This window comes from Plecotus auritus (genome assembly GCF_963455305.1).
Source record: "Plecotus auritus genome assembly, chromosome: 9".
Taxonomy (NCBI): domain Eukaryota; kingdom Metazoa; phylum Chordata; class Mammalia; order Chiroptera; family Vespertilionidae; genus Plecotus; species Plecotus auritus.
In genome coordinates this window covers 140,552,247-140,577,712 of record NC_137783.1, presented here as the reverse complement: position 1 = coordinate 140,577,712, position 25,466 = coordinate 140,552,247, and the positions used below count along the sequence as shown (strand labels likewise).

Genomic DNA, 25,466 nt, shown 5'->3' with positions numbered 1-25,466 from the left:
ATGACGTGAACATAAGGCTCAAGGTCATTCAGATGTTCAGAGGGGGCTCACGATAGGACTGGCAACATTGAAATCAGCCCCTCTTGTATCTAAGTGATGATGGGAGAGGAAAAACCTCCCTCCTCTCTGGAGTGCTCTGCTGAGGGGTCCTGCCACGCGCACGTGCGGCTCGCTGGCAGGCCCCAGAGCAGCGGCTGAGAGTGCCCGAGTCCCAGGCAGTGGGAACGCTGAAACCGAAGCACACGTGGCATGGTGCTGATCGCTGAGAGAAACTGATGGACTTTGTTACCTAAGCCAGTGGTCGGCAAACTCATTAGTCAACAGAGCCAAATACCAACAGTACAACGATTGAAATTTCTCTTGAGAGCTAACTTTTTTTAAAACTTCCTCTAACGCCACTTCTTCAAAATAGACTCGCCCAGGCTGTGGTATTTTGTGGAAGAGCCACACTCAAGGGGCCAAAGAGCCACATGTGGCTCGCGAGCCGCAGTTTGCCGACCACTGATCTAAGCTCAAAGCCCTTGCCTGTGTCTCCCGAGAAGTTGTGTGGTCTGGAAAATGGCAGGAGAAGATGGAAAATTCCCAGGAGGAGCCAGAGGTTCAGACAGCTGAGTGAGGTGCCGCTGACTCGAAAGCCAGGATGGAGGAGTTTGCTCTGTATTTTTAACAAGAGTCTGTAAACATATCCATATGAGTTACTCCCACCCTTAGCTGCTGAGGGTGACTCAGGTTAGGCACATGGTATGATGGAAAGGCTGGGAAATAAAAGTCCAAATAAGTTAAAATATTGTGTTGCCTTCAGGGCCTGTAACCCAGGAGCCCCTGCCCCTCCCTCTCCCTGCCCGCTGTCATTTTACTTCCAAAGGATCTCTCAGGTCTGTCCACGTCTGCCCATCTCCCCTGCTACCTCTTCAGTCCCTGCTACCCTCACTTCTTGCCTTGACACCTGCTCCCCTGGCACATCCACCCTGACCTTGTCTCCCAACTCCCAGCCAATTAGGTCCAGTCGCCCGTCGCTGGCTCGGACACTGGCACTCCTGTGTGGCACTAACGGCTGTCCTGGCCGTGGATTTATTAGTGAACTTGTTTAAGTAATGGCCACCTCCCCCGCTTCATGGTAACGTCAGCGAGCACAGGGACTACATCTGCTTTTGCTCACCATTCTGTCCCCTGCACTTAGCACAGAGTAGAAAGGAGTTCAAAACATATTTTGACCAAAACGTGTAAACATAGCCATATAAGTTAGCCCTCCTATCTCTCCTTATCCTCAGCCCTGTAAGTGCTCAATAAATATTTGTTGAGTGAGTGGATAAATGAATAAAGGAGTTTTAAACATAAAAAAGAGATAAATAGTTTTTATACTAATGAATCAGTTTTCTCCTCCCCCACCAAACCAATGCTAAAGCAATATTTCAAGACTGTCCGCTTGGAGGGACATGTTGGCCTGTTCCGAGCTCACATGTGGGTGGTGGCGATCCTGATAAACCCTGGGTGTGTGTGCATGTGCACGTGTGTGGCTGAGACATCAAGGAGTATTCTCTGGGATTCTATCGATGATCTATTAGAGAACCTATTAGAACACAAATATAGCCAACCGAGAGCTCAGGTTTTTAAGTGGAAACCCATTAAATATTTGTGCGATGAGTGCCAATGTGAAGGGACCATCGTCCTGGTGCGAATGCTCGGAGAGGACGCGGGAGACAAGACAGGGGGCTCCTGCTGGAAAGGGCACGGGGACAACTTCTGGGGAACGTGGGCTCCTGGAAGTGGCCTGGGTTCGTTTCACTCAAACCAGGGCCCCTGGGCCTTGCTTTCTGTTTTTGTTTGTTGGTGTTGCTTTGCTCTGGATGTATTAGGGGGCTCCTCCTAGTCTTCCTTGTTTGGTGGCAGGTGGTCTATCAAAGTCTAGTTCCCACCGCTTCCTTTCTCGCTCCCCAAGCAGTACTTTCTGAGGATTCTCTGGCTCAGTGAATTCGGGGAGTTCTGACCTGACCCTTCCTTCCTCCTCTTCACCAGGAAGTCTCATCTCCCACCTCCTGCTCAGGCCCCAAATTGCAGAGCCCACTCCCTCTCCTGTTTCTCAAGGACACAGGCATCTGGGAGCCAAGGTCCCCTCCCCTCCATCGCTCCCCTTCTCCCCAAGCCCCAGAAGGGGCCGCCTTCTGCTTGGCTATTTTTATCCCAGGAGCTTTCTCAAGGAGAAAGCGGCGAGGTCCCTGCGCCAAAGCACAGGACTGTCTCCCTATGGAAAACCTCCCCTCATGGGGAAAGAATCCAGGGATTCTTTTTTGGGTCCTGGCTTGGAGCCTTCGATCTTTCTGTGTCCCTCACTAATTTATACGGGTTTCTGTTGTTAATGTGCTGCGATTTTTTTTTTATAGGAATAAATATGACACCAGATTACGAATCAGGCCTGGACTTTAGCTTTTGTGATCAGTGTGGGCTTGGGATTTTAAAAAGTCCTTCCCTTGTTTGTGTCCATAGCAGGATGGAAACTGTGCGGTGGAACGGAAAACGGCTTGGACTGGAGGAGGGGTGGGGGTGGGGGGCAGAACTAATACGTCCCTAGGGAGGAGGACAATTAGAGTCCACGTTTTATACATGGGGACACTGAGAATCAGAGAGGTTAAGAAACTTGCCCAAGGTCTTCTTGGAAAATGTGAAAGGACAGGGACTTACACCCAGGATTTGGAAAGCCCCTGACCGCACAGCCTCCTCCTGGCTCTCAGTGTTGGCCCTGCCACATGGTAGCTGTGTGACTCCAGGCATGTGGCTTCACCTCTCTGAGCCTTGTGCCCTCAATTGTAAAGTGAGGATTGTAACACTGGCCGTGTGGGCATTTGGGAGCAGTCAGTGTGAGACTGTGTGGAAAGGACTTGGGGCAGAGAAGTAGAAAACCACTGTTAGCGTGCCACCCCCACGCACCTCCAGTCCTGTCTGGAGGCTCCTGGGCCCTGTCTGCTCCTGAAGAGCCAGGTGCCTGGCTAATCCAGCACCTGGTCAGGGTGGGATGGTCTAGAAATGGCCACATTTTCCAAAGTGTGAGGTTGAACTAAACCTCCAGGATGACAGTGGCCTGAGTCCCTCCAGAAGTTAGAGCCAAGACCAGGGTGACACCCAAATGCAGGATTTCTTGTTTCACCCCAGGAAGGAGCTGGGTAACACGGACTCCCATCCCTGCCTCTGCAAATGCCTCCTCCATTTTTTTGAGGTGTCAGTGTTGAATAAAGAGCACTCAACTAGAAGTCAGACATTCTATGTTTTTTCTGAGCTCTGCCACTTGCTAGCTCTGTGACCTTGGCTGAGTCACCTCACGTTTTTAACCTTGGATTCCTCATCAGCAAAACGGGCATGAGAATGCTGTCCCCATGGCCTTTGTTACAGTTTCTTTGACGAGGAGACCAACTCTAGGCTTTAGAGGGGATTGTAATACTGGCTGTGTGGGCATTTGGGAGGAGTCAGTGTGAGACTGTGTGGAAAGGACTTGGGGCAGAGAAGAAGAAAACCACTGTTAGCGTGCCACCCCCACGCACCCCCAGTCCTGTCTGGAGGCTCCTGGGCCCCGTCTGCTCCTGAAGAGCCAGGTGTCTGCCTGGCTCCCCCAGTGTGTCTATGGGGGTTCCTGCCCCTTGTTTACTTGTCCTTGCAACTTCCTTCACTGTGGCCTTGGGGACTGTGAGGGCTGGTCGGTGGCCACCTTGGGAGATGCCTGCTTTTCCTGAGAGTCAAGGTGTTGGAGAGAAACCAAGGCAGGGGCTCCATGGGTTAGCACCTCGGCTTTCTCCCTGGCAGTTCATGTCCTCGGACAAGCAGACACTGCAATGGGATTGCAAAGACCTCCTCCTATTTGAGGAAACAGCTGTGAAGGACAGCGGGCAGGAGCGGGAGGAGGCGGACGGGCCCGCAGGCTGTGGCCCTGGCTGAGAAGAGAGAAGGAAGGGGTCGGACAGCAAGAGCCCTGCACGCAGCCCCTTCCAAAGTGGCTCAGCCGGGCCCATGGCTCCTTGGGCCTGAGGAGCTGGTGGGGGAGGGGGCGGTGTCCTGGGAGCAGGCTGGCCTTAGTGCCCCTGCTGTGCCCAGTGCTTGGCTGGGAGCAGCAAGGGAAGCAGGACGCTGCTGGGGGAGATGCTGTGCTGGACCTAGGGAACGGGGGCTGGGGCTGTCAGTCCACGAAGCTGCCCACTGTGCGGTTTCCCAGCCTCCACACTCGCTTGCTCACTGGGCAACTTCGGGGTAAGCACTCAAGCTCTCAGCCCAGGTTCAGCATCGGTGCAACGGGATGATGATAGAATCCTGGACATGCGGTTTGTCTCAGTTTTCTCTGGCTGGGTAAGGAATCGTCCCCTGAACTTCTTGGCTTAAAACAACGACGACTTGCTGCTTACCTTTTTTAAAATATATATATATATATATATATATATATATATATATATATATATATATTTTATTGATTTTTTACAGAGAAGAAGGGAGAGGGATAGAGAAACATCGATGAGAGAGAAACATCGATGAGCTGCCTCCTGCACACTCCCCACTGGGGATGTGCCCGCAACCAAGGTACATGCCCTTGACCGGAATCGAACCTGGGACCCCTGAGTCCGCAGGCCGACGCTCTATCCACTGAGCAAAACCGGTTAGGGCCTTGCTGGCTTATCTTGAGTCTGTGGTCAGTGGGGCTCAGGAGGGCAGTGGATCAGGGCTGCATGTTATTGCTGAAGTTACTCACGAGGCTGAAATCAGGCTCGCTCCACGGAGCTGGGCTGTGCTAGATGCCTCTCATTCCTCAGACTCTCCCTCCCTGTGGCCTCTGGTCACGCCACAGCCCAGCATGCGCTGCTTTCCTGCATGGCAGCTGGCTGCTAAGGGCAGGCATTCCAATAGGACAAACCCAGGGCCTGAGCTCTTCAGATCACATAGCCGAGCCCAGAGCCAGCGGGGAGGAGACCACACAGGGCCTCTGTTGTGGCCACCAGTGTTACTGCTGCCCCGGGGCTGTGAGGGTGGAAGGGTAATGTTGCTAAGCGCTCAGCACAGCGTCTAGCAGGGATCCTCAAACTTTTTAAACAGGGGCCAGTTCACTATCCCTCAGACCGTTGGAGGGCCAGACTATAGTTTTAAAAAAAACCTATGAACAAATTCCTATGCGCACTGCGGGCCCAGTCAGCTGCTAAGCAGGACAGGCAGCGGCACCCGGCGGGCCGGATAAATGTCCTTGGCGGGCCGCATGTGGCCCACGGGCCGTAGTTTGAGGACGCCTGGTAGAGGAGTCAGGACATGCGCCTCACACAGAGGCCGGGCCGTGGGGAAACAGCTCTCTGAAGGGCTCTGGGGTGCAAGAAGCCTTCTGACTCTGAGGAGAACTTAGCCGAGTGGGCTGGTGGGGGTAGCTGGGCCTTGCCCCAGCCCCAGAATTCCTAGGGAGAAGGGAGGAGGGAGGAGGGAGGAGGGAGACCAGCTCCGCAGAGTCTGGTTTTGAGGGAAGACCCAGGTCAACAGAAGCGAGGAAGTCAGAGCAGGGCTCTTGGGGACAAGGAGGAGATTTCCCGGCAGGAGATTGCCCAATGGGAGGAAGTGGTCAATGCGGTGCCACTGGAAGAAAAAGTCCGGTGGAAACTCTCAACTCGTCATCATCTAGGTCTCCTGGGAATGGGTGAGAGGAGTCAGCACCTTCCAGAATATTCCCTGAAATGGCCCCAGCCCCAGGAGACTGGCGAGCGCACACAGGATGGGCGGGGGGTGGGGGGTGGGGGGGGCGTGGCTCAATGAAAATGGATCGAAAGAATGAGTATTTTAGTGATCAGGTGAAGGAATGGTTTGGTGGGTGGCTGGAAAGAATCTGGAAAGAGGGCTCACATTTATATCCATTATTTCCCATTAATCCTCTGAACCCCTGTTCCCTCATGTCTCTTCACAGATGAGACATTGATCCCAGAGATACTTAATAACTTACAGCCACATGGTTTGTAAGTGGCTGAGATGGGCCTTAAACTGTACCTTGAACCTCAGGTCTTGACAGCAGCTCCATACAGGAGCACACTACCCAACCCACACCCCACACCCCACACCCCACACCCCACACCCCACACCCCACACAGAAAGAGAAACTTCTCAGGACCATAGCCATCAGATGAGCTCAGTGCCCGCCAATGCTTACAGCACTGTCCTCAGGGAGCCAGGCCCCCAGGCACCCCATGCTGCCGTCTCCTGCTTCTCCCCAGCACACCCAGGCCCAGGTCACCTGGCCTTTATCCCAGGACCAGGGCTCTTGAAGGGGACCCTGGGCTCTGAAGTGTGGGTGACAAGCAGAGATAGTGTCCGTGGAAATGAAACAAAACCCCTTTCTTTGGGTCCTAAGCACTATACTGAGTTCTGGGCAGGGAGGACAGGTGGTTGGAACCAACTCCTCTGGGGCAGAAGAAGCAGGAAGACTCTGGGGAAAGCAAACAGAAAGAGCCCAGAAAAGACTCACTGAACGGAGCCTCAGGTCTGGAAGGAGAACGGGTTACTCATATTTGAAGAGGTATTGAAGGCTGGCAGCGGACTGAGTGCTGGAAGGAAGGAGATGCTCCATCAAAAGAAATCCAGGCAGAGGAAAGAGATGGAGGAGCCAAGCAAAGGAATTGGGGGGTGGTGTGTGTGTGTGTGGGGGGGATGGGAGAGCAAAGGAGCAGGGAGCACCCCTAATGGTGGGCTCTAATCGAGCTTTCACTGGAAGAACCCCTGCCTTAGAATGACCCTGGGTCTCTGGGGGTGTCTGATGAAAGCCATGGACCTTCTCATCCCTTTTACACCAAAGCACATACAGATAAAATTAGGGCTGTGATGAGAGGTCCATCCACAGGGCCTCAAAACAGGTTCTTAATGATGGACGTGCATCCCCTGGGTCAGTGGGACCCTGCATTGTTGGGAGGCCCAGTATGTGGAACTCAGGACCCACATCAGCAAAGAAAGCCCCATCATTGGACTCCCAGGTTCTGGCCACACAAAGTGCACAGGCCAGGTCCTCTCAGGTAGGCCCCATCAGAACCTCGGTTTCATTGCTGTCTCTCTCTGAGCTGGGTCAGAGGACCATTTGCTGAATCTTCCCCCTTTTCCCCTCACACCTGGGTCTGCCACGCTCCTCCCTCCAAAGTGAATTTGCCTGTGGGCAAGTGACTACTTAAAAACCCAGGGAATAGAAATCAAGGGAACAAGCATGATGCAAACCAGAGGATCAGGGAAGCTGAGGGCAGCCAGGCAGTGTTCTTGGAGGAGGAACTCTGCTTCCCTCCTCGCCTTCCCACCAGCAAAGAGAACCAAGGCCTTCTGAGTTGGGCCAAGGCAGATGTCAGACTTGGAATCTTGCTTTGCCCTTGGAATAGAGAAGCCAAAAGGAACTGGGTTGGAAGGGGAGTGGAGGAGGGAACAAGTACTTGCCAAATCTGGAATCTAATCCTTCCACTGATGATTTCTAGTGTGACCACTGAGCCTGGGGTCCTGCCTGTAAGACCAATATCCTAGAGACCCTCAAAGTACAGGGGTTGATTTGAGTTACAACGGGATTGTATTGCCTGAGCCCAGCCAGGTGCCCAGTACTTTATTGGACATGATACTTGCAGAAGACACACTGGCGGCTCTAGGAGGGGTTCTGGGTCTTCCCAGGCCTTTCCTTTCCACTCTCACCCTGGATTCTGAGTTCTCAGCTATAGCTGCCCTGAGTTTTCTGAGCTAGGAAGGAAAGTTAGGATTCAGCGACCCCTTTTGGCAAATCCATGGGACAGCGCTGTGCTGGGAGGGGGCCCACTGCTAGGAGAGAGCATCAGCTGAGCGAGTGGTGGGAAATGCAGGAGGTTGAGGAACATGAGGGTTTTCCTCTGGGCAAATCATTCCACTGGGGCCAAAAACTGATTGATTCCTCCATTCCCGTCTTTAGTCACTCATTGGTTAGTGACCAATAACCATCAACAAACCCTAACCAAGAACCCCCTCTGTGCCTTGGAATGATGGCAGAAGCTGAAAAGCCTATAGTCCAGAAGGGGACCCAGACCTCACTGCCCACTCATGGATCCCATCCCATGAACGAGAAAGCAATGATCTTACAATCTATTCCTGGCAGCTGGAGTCCAGTTGGTCTTTCTGTTGTCTGTGCTGGTTTTAGTTCATGCTGCTTGTTCATGTGGCTGGATGTTCTGTGTGCTGGACACTGTATTTCAAAAATGACCCTTTGAGAAATTCGAGGGCTAAGTTAAACCACTTCCAGAAATTTGTTTGCTTCTGTCCAAGGACTCAGAGTCACCCACAGGACCAGATGACAATATTGTTGGACGTAGTAGTCCAACTTTAGAACCTGAAATCTCTGGGGGAATGTGAGGTGAAGGGAACAGTCCATGCAAGGGCTGGTTTTCTGCTGGTTCTCTTCTCTGTCTGAGAGTTCTGGGTTAACGTGGGAGGTCTGAGGCTTAAATCCTGGCTCTACTGGGGAACCATAGAAGTTACTTGTCTTCATTGAGCTTCCGTTTTATTACCTTGAATTGAGGCAAGTATCTTCTCATCTACATATGGAAAAACTGATGCCTGGACCGGGGAAATAGTTCTTCTGACATCAGACAATTGGTGAATAGTTACTATAGAATAGAATCTAGGCTTCTCCAGGCTGCTTTGGACTGAGCTTTCAATTTTGTTACTAGTACTTAGGGATCCATATCCCCAAACACCGTGTTTCCCATACATGTTAAGAAAACTCTATGATCCTTCTTAGACTGCCACACTAAGAAGGAAGAATCAAATTAGGTTAAAATACTGAGACACCAGGGGCAGCTCTGGGCAAGGGGAAGGAAGGCTGGAGGGCAAGGCAGCGGGGGAGGGTTTGTAGGGCACTAGGAAAAGTGACTTTCAGAGTGTCCTGGGTCTGAAGAGTATACCCATGTGCTAGATCATGAATGATCATGAGACCGGCTTGTTGCTGGTTCATTTCCCATGTCCATGTTCCCTTCTTGGCTTCTACTGTTTGTCTGTCCTTCAGCTCTTATCAGAGGGCTGTTGGCACCAGCTGGGCTCATTCTGAGACGCTGCTCTAGCTGCTGTAGAAGACCCCTGCATTTGGCTTGAGAGGTGTAGATGGTTGGAAGCTGAGGAATACTGAAACCAGAGGTATAGGCAAAAGACTTGAGGAGAGGTTGGCATACCTCAACACTAGACAATTTAGGGACATTATGGCCTCTATGGAAAGCATCATTCACAATAGACTTTTTTTTTGTTTTAATAGAAAGGACTGGTCTTGGCAGAGGCCCACCTGCCAGGTTTCCTTCTGGCCTTCTGCATGCTCAGTTTCCTGGTATCAGAAAATACATTTTACCAGGAAAACACTCTTCTTTTGATTACTTGACCTCACCCCCATTTTCTGCTCCATAAATTTGCCTGTAGAGGTTCTCATTCTAACCACTTTAAACAACTAATTACCCACGTGTCAGGCACTGTGCTAAGGATATAACAATATATACAGACACTGAACAAGTATTGTCACTTAGAAGTATAGGTTGCTATGGGAATATCACAAGCTGACCAAACATAATTGGAGAGGTTGGGCATAGTGTCCAGTACTTTGAAGAGTTGGTGCCACAAACCTATAACAAAAGTGACAAGGTTTTTGTCCTTCTTTTCTTCCTTCCTACCTCCTTCCCTCTCTCCCTCCCTCCCTCCCTTCCTCTATTCTCCCTCCCTCCCTTCCTTCTCCTTTCTTATAGCAGCAGCATCCCTCTCCTTTCTTAGAACACCATGAAGCAGGAATTGCTCTAGTTGAAGCACAGGGTGGAGAACTTAGAGCCTGTCTGTTCAGTTTCCACTTTTCCTCAAAGTGAGGCCTAAGATTCTTTTTTCCTCAGAAATAAAAAATATGTTTTTGGTTGTCAAATGATCTTTAATTGAAACATTTTCCTTTGTAGTTCTTAACTAGCTGGGCATCCCACTGCACCACTGCTGACGTCATCTATGATGTCACCAGGGTGTTGGCCATCAGCATTGCAGTGCACGGACTAGGCAGTCACCAGGATCCTGTTAATAGTTCCAGCGAGTTCTCTAGCTAAAGATCGATGCCACACCTGTCAGACAATGTTAACAATCTCCTCAAAAGTGATAATGCCACTGGGCTTAATGTGTTTTTAATGTTGTTGTTGTTGTTTTTGCTTCTTTCTGTCTTGTGGTGGTTATTTGAGGGCTTTGATGATCAGGGCTTGATGCCGGAAGCACATTGCCCAAGGATCTGGGCTGGGGCCACTTAGGCATTGCCCTTGAATGAGTAGGTAACTCTTTCAGAACCAATTCAGTTCTATAACCTAGTGTGGATGAGGGAGGACACTAGGCCAGCCTGAGATCAGCGGGAGTCTATGTTACTGCAGTACATGGTCTCTCTCTTTCTCTGCAGGTTCAGGAAAGCTTGTTGAGACCACAACCAAGACCCAGACTATGAGTCACCAATCAGACAACCTCCATAAGCCCTGTGGCCAAATGAAGGGCCAGGGCCTCAAAACCCAGAAACCCCAACCCCGGGTGATGGAGCTGATCCTGTGCCTGCGGCAGATCATAGATGAGTACTCCAGGCAGCTGAAGACCAGGCACCTGCAGGAGGACCTGGAGCAGGAGAAGCAACAGCACAGTCAGGACACCAGGGAGCAGGAAGCTATCCTCGTCCAATTACTTGGTGAGGTGGTCAACCTCTTACAGGCTGTTGCCACAAGTAGCCTGGAGCTCCAACTGCCTTGCCTTTCCCTGGACTCAAGGGGTGGTGATGGGCAGCAGGCCCAATTGCCCTGCAAGCCTGATCAGCTAAGTCACCAAATGAGTGATTCGAAAGTTGCAGTTGTCAGCTGTGACCTATCCAACCGTGGGATTGACATCTCTGCCTCATACAAGTCCAGCTTCCAGGACTTCATAGCCTACCAAGGAGACAAATACCATGAGGACAAGAATACCTTGGTGAGGATGTGGGGGGCAGGAAGGGCATACTAGAGAGCCCTAGTCACTAGGATTTACTGAGTCCTGTGCCAAGTACTGTGCTCTCTCGCTTACTCTTCCCAGCCTTATGAAGTAGGTGGTATTCTGTCTTTATGGATAAGGGGATGGGCACAAAATAGAGTGACATGCCCAAGAAAGGTGAAGGGCTGAGACTGGGTTCCTTTCTTCTGCTCTGGTTTCTTACCTAATCCCTGCTCTTACCTCTAGGAGTCACTGTGGTCATAGTTGTAAGTGAACCAGCCCTCATTGAACTCAATCTAGGGATGATAGTCATCAGCCATTGGGAAAGAAACAATAATGTTGCTGGGAGCACTGAGGGGATGCCAGCTTTGTCTTAAATGTGGTGGTGATGGGATGGGGGATGGTGGTGGGATGGGGATCCTCTGGTGGGGGGGGGGGAGCAACAACATGTGTGAAGCTTTAGGTGGGAAGAGCTTGGGGTGAATGGAAAAGGAGGCCCATGTGGATAGAGTATAGGCAATGAGGGCTGTGACAAGAAGTGTGGACAGAGTTAGGACAGGGGTAGGATATTATCATAAGGGCAACAAGGAGTCAATGAAAGGCTTCCAGCAAGGGATATTCACAACAGCTCTCCAGCCAGAGGGTGGAGGACAGCACGAGTATTTCATCTCTCTGCTTCTAGCTGAGTGACATGTGCTCAATGGCCATGTGCTTTTCTGGGTGCCAAATGAGGCATATACCCCCTGGCATCTGAAGAACTGTAGCTCCTCTAATAACTTGAAAATCCTGTACATGGAAGTGGAAATAACAGATGGATATGAGGCAGGGTCTGTGATGCTTAAGGATCCATATTCTGGGGCAGGCAGGTAAAGTCTACTCATCACCAAGGTCGTATGGCTAGTAGGCTATTCAATCTTTCTTAGTTTAACTCACTTAAAAGTAGGGACCATATTAGAACTTTATTATCAGGAATAGTGAAATTGAAAGCAACTCAGGTGGAGCACGTAGTCTAGTGTCTGGTACATAATAAGAACACAATGATTGGTCGCTGGTATGTAATATAACTATTATTTATCTCTGTGGCTCTAAAGGGGGGTATTGCAAGCTGTATGACTTTGGGGCTGTGGGAAACTTTCAAACACTTAAACATGGATTGAATTGCCTCATGGGACAGTGAGGTCTCTGGGCTTGGAAATCATCTGGGAAGAGTACTTTTTGACATGTTTAAAGGGTTTATCTAGGCAGGGCAGGAGGACTGATCTCAGATTCCTTCCATCTGCAGGGCTTCATTAACCTTGGCCTCAGTGAGAACAAGCTCTGCATTGACCTGCTGACTGAAAGGGTAAGCCACGTTCCGGGCTTGCTGGGGCCCATATTCAGGCCCAGGCCCCTAGCATGTGGTAGCTATAGGAGTGGGACCTAGGCCATTGGGAAAGTGAGTGGGGAAACAGCTTCTAGAATAGCACGTGTCATCTCCTGGATTTTCTGAGTGTTCAGAGGTATTCTTTGGATGGGTATATTTTGGGTAGACTGACAAGGGAGCCTCTGGCCCAGGTGTACTGTTGGGGAGGTTGTTAATTAAGCAGTTCTCAGTAAGGTATCCATTTGTGTGATCTGAGAAGAAGATCAGGGCCTCCTTCATTCAGGAGCATGCAGCATGTGTCCCCATTGCCCTCTGGGAGACCCTGTGTTGTAGGGCAAATGCCCACCTGCATCCTAGGAGTAGAATGAAGACTGGGGGGCTTCCCTGGTCTGGCTGTCCTCATGCTTTATTTGTCAACAGTTGAGTCGGAGTGACATGAACTACATTGATGATGACCTTCTGCAATATCCTCATTGGAGTGGACATGCATTGTAAGTAACTTCCAGATCTATGGCCTCCTGGTCCACAGGCACCATGCAGGGAAGAGCTCCAAGTATAAGATTCTTGGTTGTCTACTCCGTTTCTTTGGGGAACAACTTGTAGAAAATGCCTAGAGTTCAACATTTGGAGGTAGCCTGCTGTAGTACAAATGGCACTGATATTTAATTCCAAAGGCTTGAGATCCTGGCGAGATTTACCATCTGTAACCCAGGGAACTTATAGCCTCTGTCAGACTCCCTGAAGCATATTTAGACTCTTTGCCCTTTGGGAAAGACTGCAGTCTAGACCTGGGAACCACAAGATCTCTCTGGGTCTCTCCATAGCCTGAGGGAAGAAGTAGCCCGGTTCCTGACCCACTACTGCAAGGCACCTGAGCAGCTTGATCCAGAAAATGTGAGTCAGTTTCCCAGCCTCACTGCTGTCCTAGTGGAGGGCTGTATTCTTGAGGGACTCTGCATTTTCCAGAGGGTACAGGGAGAACCAGCAGAGACCCATCAGGGTCAAGACAAAGTAAAAGCCAATGGGTACTAGCCTTCATACATGGGGATTGACTTCTGCGTTCTGTGCATCTTCTTCAGGTGGTTGTTCTAAGTGGCTGCTGTGCTGTCTTCTCTGCATTGACCTTGGTGCTATGTAATCCAGGCGGTAAGTCGACAGGCTCTCCTTTCCCTCAGGGAAATAGCAGCACACAGGCATTGGGCCTCAGAGAAGAAAAACATCTTGACTCAGGCCCTTCGCCTAATGTGCTAGGACTCTCCTACACTGGTTAGAACATCTTCCTTCTGTTTCTGTAGGAGTGAGGGATTTGCATCCCCATTTAATGAGGAAGGAAATCATGGGAGAGTCCTCAAGGAGATAAGCCCTAGGGATGGTGATGGTGGGAGCCAACCCATTATATTATTAGCTGGGACTTGGGGCTCAACTCCAATACAGAGAGCCCTGGTAAACTGACTCAAACTATATAGAATTTCTATCACTGCCTCCTAAAAAATAATGTCTCTTTAATTCTAGATCAAGTAAGGCTGAGAGTTCTGTTCTCAATGTCCCTCTTAACAATGCCCAAACAAGAGTCTCAGACTTTAATGAGCTTTGGCGATATGGAAGGTAGTTACCAAGGTGGCCAGTTTCATTAAAGCCAGTAGGTCTTTGGTTAGCTCATCAATAAGGCCAAATGATGGGAAGAGAAGAATGCATGAGGCCATTAGATAACCTGAGTCATGTGGAGAAGCAGCCTCCGGTGTTTGCTATGGAGCTGACCAGAATTTGTGAGTGCACAGTGCTCACCCTGCTAAAAGGGCTGGCTTGACTTGTGCCCTGGTTTCTGAGCCATTCAGAACACTGTTCTTTCATTGTCTTCTCCTCTAGTGTAGCCCCAAGGACAACACTAGAGTTTTGTTCCCCAAATATTGTTTATAAGAATAGCTACCTTTTACAGAGCCTGAGCCCCAAAGTATTAATCCCAAGTAGGAGGAATTGCTCAAGTAAGCTACCCTGTTGGTAGAGTTGCTGCTGGTCTGGGGGTCAGGTGGTGTGTGGTGGGTTCTGACCGAGAGACCCTGGACTGACAGCCTTGTCTTCCTGTGCTTCCAGATGCCTTTCTGACCATCACCCCCTTCTATTCTGGCTTCACGTTTACTTCCAGCCTATATGTGAATGTTGAGCTAATTCGTGTCCACCTGGACAGTGAGGTCAGAATGGGGCCCTTTCCCTGCTCAGCCCACCTAGGCAATGGAATGTCTGGAAGGCATTTGAAGGCATAGGGTGGGGTGGGGGGCTTGCTTTCCTCTCATATAAGTGATCATGGGGTGAGGATGAAAAAATCAGAAAGGAGGGCATGTGGGACTGGTACACTGGGTATGAAGGCCAAGGATTGTTCACAGTTTGTGGGAATGAGGGATCAAAGCTTAGAAGCTTTCAGATGGGTGGTCCTCAGGCAGTGTTTGTGTTCCAGATCACTGAGGCGAACACCCAGCCATTCCAGCTGACTGTGGACAAGTTGGAGAAAGCCCTGCTTGAGGCTAGGCTTAAGGTAAGGAGAGGACCATGGGTTGGGGTGGGCACTGCTGTCCCTGAAGAGGGTTCAGTGCTGAGACTCTGCTACAACTTTCTCAGCAAGAGTGTGTGAGCTCCTTCTTCAGAAGAAGCAGTGTTCCAGGGACATGTCCCTCTGGGAGCCCTGAGCCTTCTCAGTGGCAGTCCCCAGTTCTACTTCCTGCTCTGCCCTGGGGACACAATGATAGGTGCTTCAAGATCAAACCTAGACCTTGATTATGTGACCTATGTTGGTGTCCTGACTGACATTGGCTGAATGTGAAGTAGATGTGAAGGATTTGAGTTCATTGGGTTATGTTTGGTTCTTTCAGGGGAAAAAGGTCAAAGGTCTTGTTCTCATCAATCCCAATAATCCTCTGGGAGACATCTACTCTCGGGACTCACTGAAGGAATACCTGGAATTTGCCAAGAGGTAGGAGTTTACCCCTTGAAACTAAACAAATTGCCATCGGTCATGGATAAGCAGTCAGAACCAGAAATAATTTTCCCTAACTGTGCTTACTGCTTATTATACTCTGCAAAGTGGTGTACAACTAACTGAAATGGGAATGAAGGAAAATGCAACCACATGCTACAGCTTCCAACAATCTCTTTTCATCAATTTCTTTCTAGTGTTTGTCCATGTGCAAAAACCTATGTAACAATCATACTATAGTTTCGTTGCCTATTCACTTCTTCTAGCATGAGCACTTTCCCAGAATCCACTTCCAAACTACTTGGCCTGAGGTGCCAGGAAAGAGACTGTCGGATGATGTGGGATGAAGATGAAGAAATGGCCTATTCCTAAGAACATTTCATAATCTGACATGTCTGAAGTCCAGAAACAGCCCTGCTAATGAGGGTAGATAGTCTTCTATTTTCTAGAAGAGATGCACTTGTTTAAGCCTCATATAACCCACAGAAATCAATAGCAGAGCATGGGGACAAGAGGAAGAATGTTGGAAGTCCTGGGCTAGATAGAATTTGACAGAATTAGGTTCAAATTCCAGCTCCAAAAACTGCTAATAGAGGGTATTAACTTTGTCTCAGAAACCAGTTTCCTCATCTGTGAAATGGAGATAACAGTACTGCTTCAGAGGGCCAATGGGAGAATAAGCACCATGTGCATATAAGTCTTAACCCACTTAACACCACGAAGTGGTCTCTGCTTGCTTGAGGATTGAAAGGTTCAGTAAGATTTTCTCATGTGTTCTTTTGGGTTCTATGCCTTCCAAGTACTCCCTAGCCATATGTAAGGTCCTTTCTGGTGTACCAGCCCCCCCTGCCTTCATGATCTTTGGTGGATGGGCTGCTAGGGCAGTAGGAGAATCTGATCTGTATCCAGAATTGGCCATAAAAGAAAGTGAGTTAAGATTAGAGAGACAACCTTGATGGTTTTCCCTTTTCTGCCTAACTTGTAGGTACAACCTTCATGTGATTAGTGATGAGATATACATGGGGACTGTGTTTGATGAATCCATCCCATTCCACAGTGTTCTGAGCATGGAAAGGTGAGTTGGTCTCAGCTGGAGTGGGAATGAGAATCATAAACTGCTTTGCTGGATCAGTTTATGTGCCTTAAATTTAATTGGCTAAGTGCTTGGAACTAAAATAAGTACCAACTGGGATATGAAAACTAGCAAGGCCTCATCCAACCTCTCAAGTGTCTTCTCTTCTAAATTCCATTTTGTACATGAGAAAACCTGAGGGCAAGGTGGACAGTGCACTATCAAAAATCAAGATGGCCCTGGCCAGTGTAGCTCAGTTGGTTGAGTGTCCTCCTAAAAGATTGCTGGTTCACTTTCTGGTCAGGGTACATGCCCAGGCTGAAGGCTGGATCCCCAGTAAGGGGTGTGCAGGAGGCAGCTGATGGATGGATGCTCTGCTCTCACATAGATGTTTCTTTTTCTCCCTTCTTTCCTCTCTCTCTAAAAATCAAGAAAAAATATATTTTAAAAAGTCAAGATGAAGTCCTGCTGAAGTTCCATGTAGGAACCTCTTGAAAGGTTCCTATGGAAAATGTAGAAATGGGGCAGAACTTTTTAAGAACAGTATTTGGCCCTAGGATATGATTCTAACAGCCAAAGCAAGGAAATGGCATTCCTGGATGAAGTAAAAGTATTAACATGGGTGGAGCAGTAAGAAGTGAGCACGTTTTAGAAATGGTGGGTGTACCTCATGTGTGAAGAACCAACTAACAGGAAGTGGCTTGGGACCAGATGGAGGCAGGCCCACAAGCCAGGCTGAGGGTCCTGATTTTATTCAATAGGCACTTGAGAGCTGTCTCATCTTGTTCCCCCAAAATACCTTGTATTCATTTCTTGGCTTAACTGGGGCAATTGTGTTTTGAAATTTTACCCTGTAGGCCCTTCTATTGAGGAAGGACCTCAAGTTCATTTCCTCCTTTTCACACAAAGACCCCAAGTCTTTATCCTTCAAATATCTATACTAATAAAAGGGTAATATGCTAATTAGACCAGGAGACCAGACATCTTCCTACCATCCAACTTCCTTCCAGGCAAAGCCAAGGTGGTGGGGGCCAAGGCAGAGGTGGTTAGGGGCGAACAGGCCAGCAGGGGAGGGCAGTTGGGGGCCCTCAGACGGGCTGGGGAGGGCAGTTGGGGGCCATCAGGCCAGCCATGGAGGGCAGTTGGGGGCTATCAGGCTGGCAGGGGAGTGGTTAGGCAGCAATCAAGCCGGTAGACAGGCAAGTGGTTAGGAGCCAGCGGTCCCGGATTGCGAGAGGGATGTCCAACTGCCGATTTAGGCCCCTGTGGGATGGGGCCTAAACCGGCCATTGGACATCCCCTGAGGGGTCCCAGATTGGAGAGGGTGCAGGCCAAGCTGAGGGACCCCGCCCCCGTGCACAAATTTCATGCACCGGGCCTCTAGTTTCTCCATAACCTTGATTGTACTGTCTCTTCTCCAGTTTGCCTGACCCCAACAGGACCCATGTGATTTGGGGCACCAGTAAGGTGAGTCCCAGTTACCTGTCCTTGGGTTGGGAAGGAAGAGGAGCCAAGAGAAGAAGGCAGACCAACCAAGTTTCCCTCTCTTCCTCTAGGGTTTTGGGATCTCTGGCTTCCATTTTGGCACTCTGTACACTCACAACAAGGAGGTGGCCACTGCTGTGGGTGCTTTTGGCTTCCTCCACAGCATCTCTGGCATCACCCAGCAGAAGCTGTGTCGGCTACTCCAGGACAGAGGTACTGAGCTCCATCCAGGCATCTTGATGATCAGGGCCATGGGGGGATTTTTGCATCTGCCTGGGCCTCTGACATGCCTTCAGTCCCCTGACATCCTGTTCGCTGTCTCAGGTGTCGTGGTGGAGGACAGGAAGTTTGAAGAAAGGCAGGATGCAGCTCAGAGGGGGCACTAGGGTGTAGACAGAAGAGGGAGGTGCTAATCTAAAAGCCAGGATGGGCTTTAATTTCTGGCTGTCTGGTAGCTCATGCTCTGCCTGGAAAGGGGATAGACAATTATATGCAGACTTCAGGGGGAACTTCCGAAATCTGTCCTTATGTCAAAGCCTCTTTTCCCTTTCCAATATTCTGCTTGCTCAGGCAAAGATTACAAAGAAATAAGCACCCTGACTCCTCAAGTATGACTTAACTTCACCTTCCAACGTGGCCAGGGGAGCGCTGCCATTGGGCAAGTTGCTGTGGCTACATCTATGGCCCTTGGGTTCTTCTGCCCCTTGGATCTGACGTTAATGCTGGCTTCAGGGAGAACTTCCCCCTTTAGTGCCATGGCCCAAACATAGTGAAGGGCCCCGTTCCTTAATTCCCTGTAGTAGAACAGATGCCAGTCTAACAGATTTAAATTAAAAGCTGGGATATAATTAAATAAATGAAAGTAACCAAATAATTCGGTTGAGAAAACAACTTACTTCCATCATTGGGTGAGTAAAAGGGTAGATAGGAGAAATCCAATGACCTGTTTCCCTACATGGTGCCAGGCCCTTTGTTATTTGGCAGAAACCAGGTTCCCAGTTCCGTGAACATGGCTATCAATTTGGGAAGCACATGGGAATTACATGGGGAGGTTAAATACCTATGTGTGGGCTCCACCCCAAAGATTCTGACTTAGGTGATCTGGGGATATAACCTGGCCATGAGGATTTTCACAAGCTCCCCAGGTGGTTCTATGTGCTGCCAATGCTGAGGACAACTGGGCTAAGATCATCACCTAATACCTCAAAGCCCACTGTGTGAGGCTGTAAGGCAGGAGGTAGGGGGAGATGTGAGTTCCTGCTTCCTGCTCATTTGACAACAGCAGCATCAACCCATTACAGGGGATGCCCTGACTCTTAGTGTCAGAGCGGTAAACTCAAACAGAACACTTCTACAGTTTTACTGAGAACCCTATGGTCTCCTCCAGAGCTGTAGGTAGGTAGGAGGTGAGTTTTGAATATGTATGCCATCAGTTCAAATATAGTACAGAGTCAGTCTGGGACAGAAATAGCTGCCAGGAAGTCCAGGTAGGGAGCATGTGGCAAAGAATTCTTGGCAGTTCTGTGCCACAGGACCTGTGACAGCATTCTCCCCTATCACCATCCAGAATGGATTGACAACGTGTACCTGCCCACTAATCGCTCCCGGATGCAGGCAGCTCACAGGTACATCACTAACAAGTTGAAGACATTGAAGATCCCTTTTCTCAATCGTGGCTCTGGCCTCTATATCTGGGTCAGCTTGAGAGAGGTGAGCTCTGGGAGTGAGGACAGGTGTCCTTGGGCAGACCTGCCTGATAGGTCTTGGGCTCAGCTCTGTCCCTCTGCCTTCCCTAGTACCTGGACCCATGCACATTTGAGGAAGAGCAGCTCCTTTATCGCCGCTTCCTGGACAACAAGCTCCTGTTGGCCCCTGGCAAGGCCTACACGTGTAAGGAGCCTGGCTGGTTCCGCCTCACCTTTACGGATAAGCCCCAGTGCCTGGAAGTCGGTGAGTGGTGCTAACATTCCATCCTGGTGTCTTCCACTCCTGTAGTCCAATAGCTGAGTCTTCCCTTATTGGCCTTTAGTAGCTATAGCTTCAGCTCATCTATACCATGGACGGTTTGCACTTTCATATTTTGATTAAGTTCCTTTGCAAATAGGGATTACATGACCTGCCATTGAGCAGAGCATTGGAACTAATCAGAAGTGGTCCTGTGCCCTGTGGGGCTTGAGTTAGTAGGTGAGATAGACAGGCAGAAATGATCATGGATGTCCCTGGATGTTATTCTATGGAGTCAGATTCTCCTCTGAAGGTTATAAGAACATGACATTCATTTAACAATGATCTGTTGCATCTCACCACATACTGGACACTGTTCTGCCTGCTGGGAATAGAGCAGTGAAGAAAGAGTGTTTATGTTATAAAAATAAATTTTGAGTTACTGAGGAGAACAGACCAAGTGAAGGGATGCTAGAGGTAATAGAAACCATGATGAGTCCAAGTCTATCACCAGGTTATAGGATTTTATATGAGACACGAAGGTGTCTGGCAAGCTGATGCTGTGACAATGAAGCTGAAAAAGAACCATTGGGGATGTGGTGGGTTGACTTGGAAATGCATCTCAAAGAAGAGCAGGCTGAAGTTCAGCATACCTGAATGGGAGGCTCCGTGATGGTCTACCATGACCTGCGAACCTACTAAGTCTTTCTTTCTCTCTGTCTCCATTTGGATCCTCCAGCCATGAACCGGTTCTCGCAGGCACTCTTGGAGCAGAAGCAGTATTTGGTAGAGAAGCAAATGAAGCGAGTACTAGGGGAATAAGTGGTCCACCCCCTCTCCCCCAACCAGAAGCTCCAGCCAATCACATACTTAGAATGTCCCTGACATCAGCCTCTGGTGTAGTATTGACCTGCTGCTGTGACAGAGCAAACAGTGAGGCTCCAGGAATGAGCTCATCTGACCCCATCATCGCCCCCTTTCCACTGAGCATCTTTCATTTCTGGGAGCTTTGCATATGTTTAATCTTTGCTAGTGATTTTGTGGTGTGAAATGCTTTTAGAAGATTTTGGTGGGAAAGCCTATGGGAATAAAGAGAGCTTTGGATGGGTTTTATTTTGTATCCCATATCTAATAAATTCTATATTCTCCTAAAGTTCAGATTATGTCTTTAATATCCAGTGTGTCCCAATTCAGACTACCTATATTCCAAGTGCTCAATAGCCACATGTGGCTAGCAACTTCCGTATTGGGCAGCGCGGCGATATGGGATGGAGGAGAAAGGGAAAGGTTCGAGTTGAATACGGGTGTTTGACTACCTTTCTTCTTGTCCCACTGCCCAAGGACTTGGCCTTTGCTTGACATTGTGTGTGTGATGCCCTGGGAGTCACTAATCCAGCACCTGGTCAGGGTGGGATGGTCTGGAAATGGCCACATTTTCCAAAGTGTGAGGTTGAACTAAACCTCCAGGATGACAGTGGCCTGAGTCCCTCCAGAAGTTAGAGCCAAGACCAGGGTGACACCCAAATGCAGGATTTCTTGTTTCACCCCAGGAAGGAGCTGGGAAACACGGACTCCCATCCCTGCCTCTGCAAATGCTTCCTCCATTTTTTTGAGGTGTCGGTGTTGAATAAAGAGCACTCGACTAGATGTCAGACATTCTATGTTTTTTCTGAGCTCTGCCACTTGCTAGCTCTGTGACCTTGGCTGTGTCACCTCACGTTTTTTGTTGTTGTTTTTTTTTTTTTTTTAATATATTTTATTGATTTTTTACAGAGAGGAAGGGAGAGGGATAGAGAGTTAGAAACATCGATGAGAGAGAGACATCGATCAGCTGCCTCCTGCACACCTCCTACTGGGGATGTGCCCGCAACCAAGGTACATGCCCTTGACCGGAATCGAACCCGGGACCCTTCAGTCCGCAGGCCGACGCTCTATCCACTGAGCCAAACCGGTTAGGGCATCACCTCACGTTTTTAACCTTGGATTCCTCATCAGCAAAACGGGCATGAGAATGCTGTCCCCATGGCCTTTGTTACAGTTTCTTTGATGAGGAGACCAACTCTAGGCTTTAGAGGGGATTGTAATACTGGCCGTGTGGGCATTTGGGAGGAGTCAGTGTGAGACTGTGTGGAAAGGACTTGGGGCAGAGAAGAAGAAAACCACTGTTAGCGTGCCACCCCCACGCACCCCCAGTCCTGTCTGGAGGCTCCTGGGCCCCGTCTGCTCCTGAAGAGCCAGGTGTCTGCCTGGTTCCCCCAGTGTGTCTATGGGGGTTCCTGCCCCTTGTTTACTTGTCCTTGCAACTTCCTTCACTGTGGCCTTGGGGACTCTGAGGGCTGGGCGGTGGCCACCTTGGGAGATGCCTGCTTTTCCTGAGAGTCAAGGTGTTGGAGAGAAACCAAGGCAGGGGCTCCATGGGTTAGCACCTCGGCTTTCTCCCTGGCAGTTCATGTCCTCGGACAAGCAGACACTGAAATGTCTCACACCTGTGCCCGCCAGGCTTCTCCCTTCCAGGTGAATTACCCTCCTCCTATTTGAGGAAACAGCTGTGAAGGACAGCGGGCAGGAGCGGGAGGAGGCGGACGGGCCCGCAGGCTGTGGCCCTGGCTGAGAAGAGAGAAGGAAGGGGTCGGGCAGGAAGAGCCCTGCACTGCAGCCCCTTCCAAAGTGGCTCAGCCGGGCCCATGGGTTCCTTGGGCCTGAGGAGCTGGTGGGGGAGGGGGCGGTGTCCTGGGAGCAGCCAGGGAAGCAGGAAGCTGCTCAGGGAGATGCCATGCTGGACCCAGGGGACAGGGGCTGGGCCTGGAAAGAATATGGAACAAAGGGATCAAATTCATATCCGCTATTTCACATAATCTTCTCAACTCCTGTTCCCTCATGTCTCTTCACACATGAGACATTGATCCCAGAGATACTTAATAACTTACAGCCACACGGTTTGCAAGTGGCTGAGATGGGCCTTAAACTGTGCCTTGAACTCCAGGTGGTTGACAACAGCTCCATACAGAGCACACTGCCCATCCCACACCCCACACCCCACACCCCACACCCCACACCGAAAGAGAAACTTCTCAGGACCATAGCCATCAGGTCCAGACAAGAAGCAGATGAGCTCAGTGCCTGCCAAAGCCAGACAGTGCTGTCCTCAGGGAGCCAGGCCCCCCAGGCACCCCCTGTTACGTTCTCCTGCATGTTCTCCCCAGCACACCCAGGCCCAGGTGGCCTGGCCTTTATCCCAGGACCAGGGCTCCTGAAGGGGCTCCTGGCCGCTGAAGTGTGGGTGACAAGCAGAGATAGTGTACCTGGAAATGAAATCAAATCCTTTCTTCGTGCCCAGTCAATGTGGCTCAGTGGTTAAGCGTCAACCTATAAACCAGGAGATCGTAGTTCGATTCCAGGTCAGGACACATGCCCAGATTGCGGGCCCAATCCCCATTGTGGGGGTGCAGGAGGCAGTCGATTGATGATTCTCTCCCAACATTGATGTTTCTTTTTCTCCCTTCCTCTCTGAAATCAATAAAAATATCCTATATAATTAAAGGTTAATATGCAAATTGTCCCCTCGGGAGTTCAAACTGGGAATTTGACCACTCGCTATGATGTGTGCTGACCACCAGGGGGCTGTGCAGAATGAAGGAAGGCCCTGGCAGGCAGCCAGCAGCTGGGGGCAGGAAGGCCCCGATTGGCCCTGATCACCTGCCAGGCCTAGGGACCCTACTCGTGCACAAATTCCGTGCAGTGGGCCTCTAGTATTTAATAAAACAACCACCAAACCTTTTCTTCGTGTCCTAAGCACTATACTGAGTCCTGGGCTGGGGAGGACGGGGTGGTTGGAACCAACTCCTCTGGGGCAGAAGAAGCAGGAAGACCCTGGGGAAAGCAAAGAGAAAGAGCCCAGAAAAGACTGACTTAACAGAGCCTCAGGTCTGGAAGGAGAACGGGTTACTCATATTTGAAGAGGTATTGAAGGCTGGCAGCGGACCAAGTGCTAGAAGGAAGGAGATGCTCCATCAAAAGAAATCCAGGCAGAGGGAAGAGATGGAGGAGCCAAAGCAAAGGAACTGGGGAGGTCGGGGGGGGGGGGGGGCGGTGAAGGGAGCAGTGAGCACCCCGGGTGGTAGGTTCTAAATGAGCTTTCCCTGGCAGAACCCCTCTACCTTAGAATATGAATCTGGATCTTTGGGGGTATCTGATGAAAGCCATCTCTTTCGGTGTGGGGTGTGCGGTGTGGGGTGTGGGGTGTGGGGTGTGGAGTGTGGGTTGTAGGGTATGGGGTGTGGGGTGTGGGGTGTGGGGTGGGCAGTGTGCTCTGTATGGAGCTGTTGTCAACCACCTGGAGTTCTCATCCCTTTTATACCAAATGTACATGAAGATTAAATATGGGGTGGGATGAGAAGTCCATCCACAGGCCCTTGAAACAGTGGTTCTTACTGAGTGATGCTCATCCCCTCCATCAGTGGGGCAGAGGTGAAACTTGGCATTGGTGGGGGGTGGGGCTTCCCAGGTGTCCCTGGTTGAGAATGTTATCCTGCAGCTCCACAGACTTCAGATGAAGGCCTTGGGCTTTCTAGGAGCAGCGGGGACCTATTGTAGTAATAACAAGTGAGTACAAGCCAGAAACATCTCTCCCGTTGCCCGAGGCGTCCTGACGGGCTTGTGAACCCCAGCCAGTCCCACAAGGCAGTTAATCACTCACATAGCAGCTCTGGAAGTTCTGTCCTGTCTTCCCATCATGCTCAGGAGAAAAGCCAAAGTCCTTATCAAGGTTCATCACACCTTGTGTGGTCTTTTCCTCAAATACAGCAAATACATGCTGCCACCTCAGGGCCTTTGCACTTGCTGGGTTTTGCCTGGAACACTATTCCCAGAGGTCCACATGCTTTGCTCCTTCCCTTCCTGGGGGTCTCTTTCTAACTACCCTATCTCTATAGCCTTCTCTCTTGGTCTCAGTCCCTTACTCAGCATGGGTTTTCTTCACAGAACTTATCCAAGTCCACTTATTTATATATGCTATCCATTGTCTGTCACCTGTTTTCCCATGTCAGATGCAAACAAGAAAACCAAAAGTAGCTACTTGACACCTACTTTTTGCTCAGGCCTTAAGGCTAAAGGAAGGTACAAGCAAACAGGTGTTCTCTCTGTGAGGGCTTTACAGTCTAGTTAGGTATGAGTGCCAAGGTCAGAGCCCAGCCAGGTGCCCAGAACCTTATTGGACATGATACTTGCAGAAGACACACTGGCGGCTCTAGGAGGGGTTCTGGGCCTTCCCAGGCCTTCCCTTCCACTCTCACCCTGGCTTCTGAGTCCTCAGCTGTAGCTGAGTTTTCTGAGCCAGGACGGAAAGTTAGGATTCAGCGACCCCTTTTGGCAAATCCATGGGACGGCGCTGTGCTGGGAGGGGGGTCCACTGCTAGGAGAGAGCATCAGCTGAGCGAGTGGTGGGAAATGCAGGAGGTTGGGGAACATGAGGGTTTTCCTCTGGGCAAATCATTCCACTGTCAGCATTCACCTGGGCCCAAAAACTGATTGATTCATCCATTCTCGTCTTTAGTCACTCATTGGTTAGTGACCAGTAACCACCAACAAACCCTAACCAAGAACCCACTCTGTGCCTTGGAATGATCGCAGAAGCTGAGAAACCTGTGGTCCAGAATGGGACTCAGACCTCGGATAATCGCATTATA

General features: G+C 50.0%; 1 protein-coding gene across 1 annotated transcript; it reads left to right on the top strand.

The window, feature by feature from the left end:
- Positions 1 to 10,440: 10,440 nt before the first annotated feature.
- LOC308233772 (putative inactive 1-aminocyclopropane-1-carboxylate synthase-like protein 2) lies at positions 10,441 to 20,604 on the top strand (the record flags this gene model as incomplete). Its single annotated transcript, XM_080640717.1, has 14 exons — positions 10,441 to 10,950; positions 12,233 to 12,292; positions 12,734 to 12,804; positions 13,138 to 13,207; positions 13,393 to 13,459; positions 14,405 to 14,502; positions 14,766 to 14,843; positions 15,178 to 15,278; positions 16,267 to 16,356; positions 17,775 to 17,820; positions 17,910 to 18,051; positions 19,406 to 19,548; positions 19,635 to 19,788; positions 20,522 to 20,604. The coding sequence occupies 14 exons, from the start codon at positions 10,441 to 10,443 to the stop codon at positions 20,602 to 20,604; spliced, it is 1,713 nt and encodes a 570-aa protein (XP_080496843.1).
- Positions 20,605 to 25,466: the final 4,862 nt, after the last annotated feature.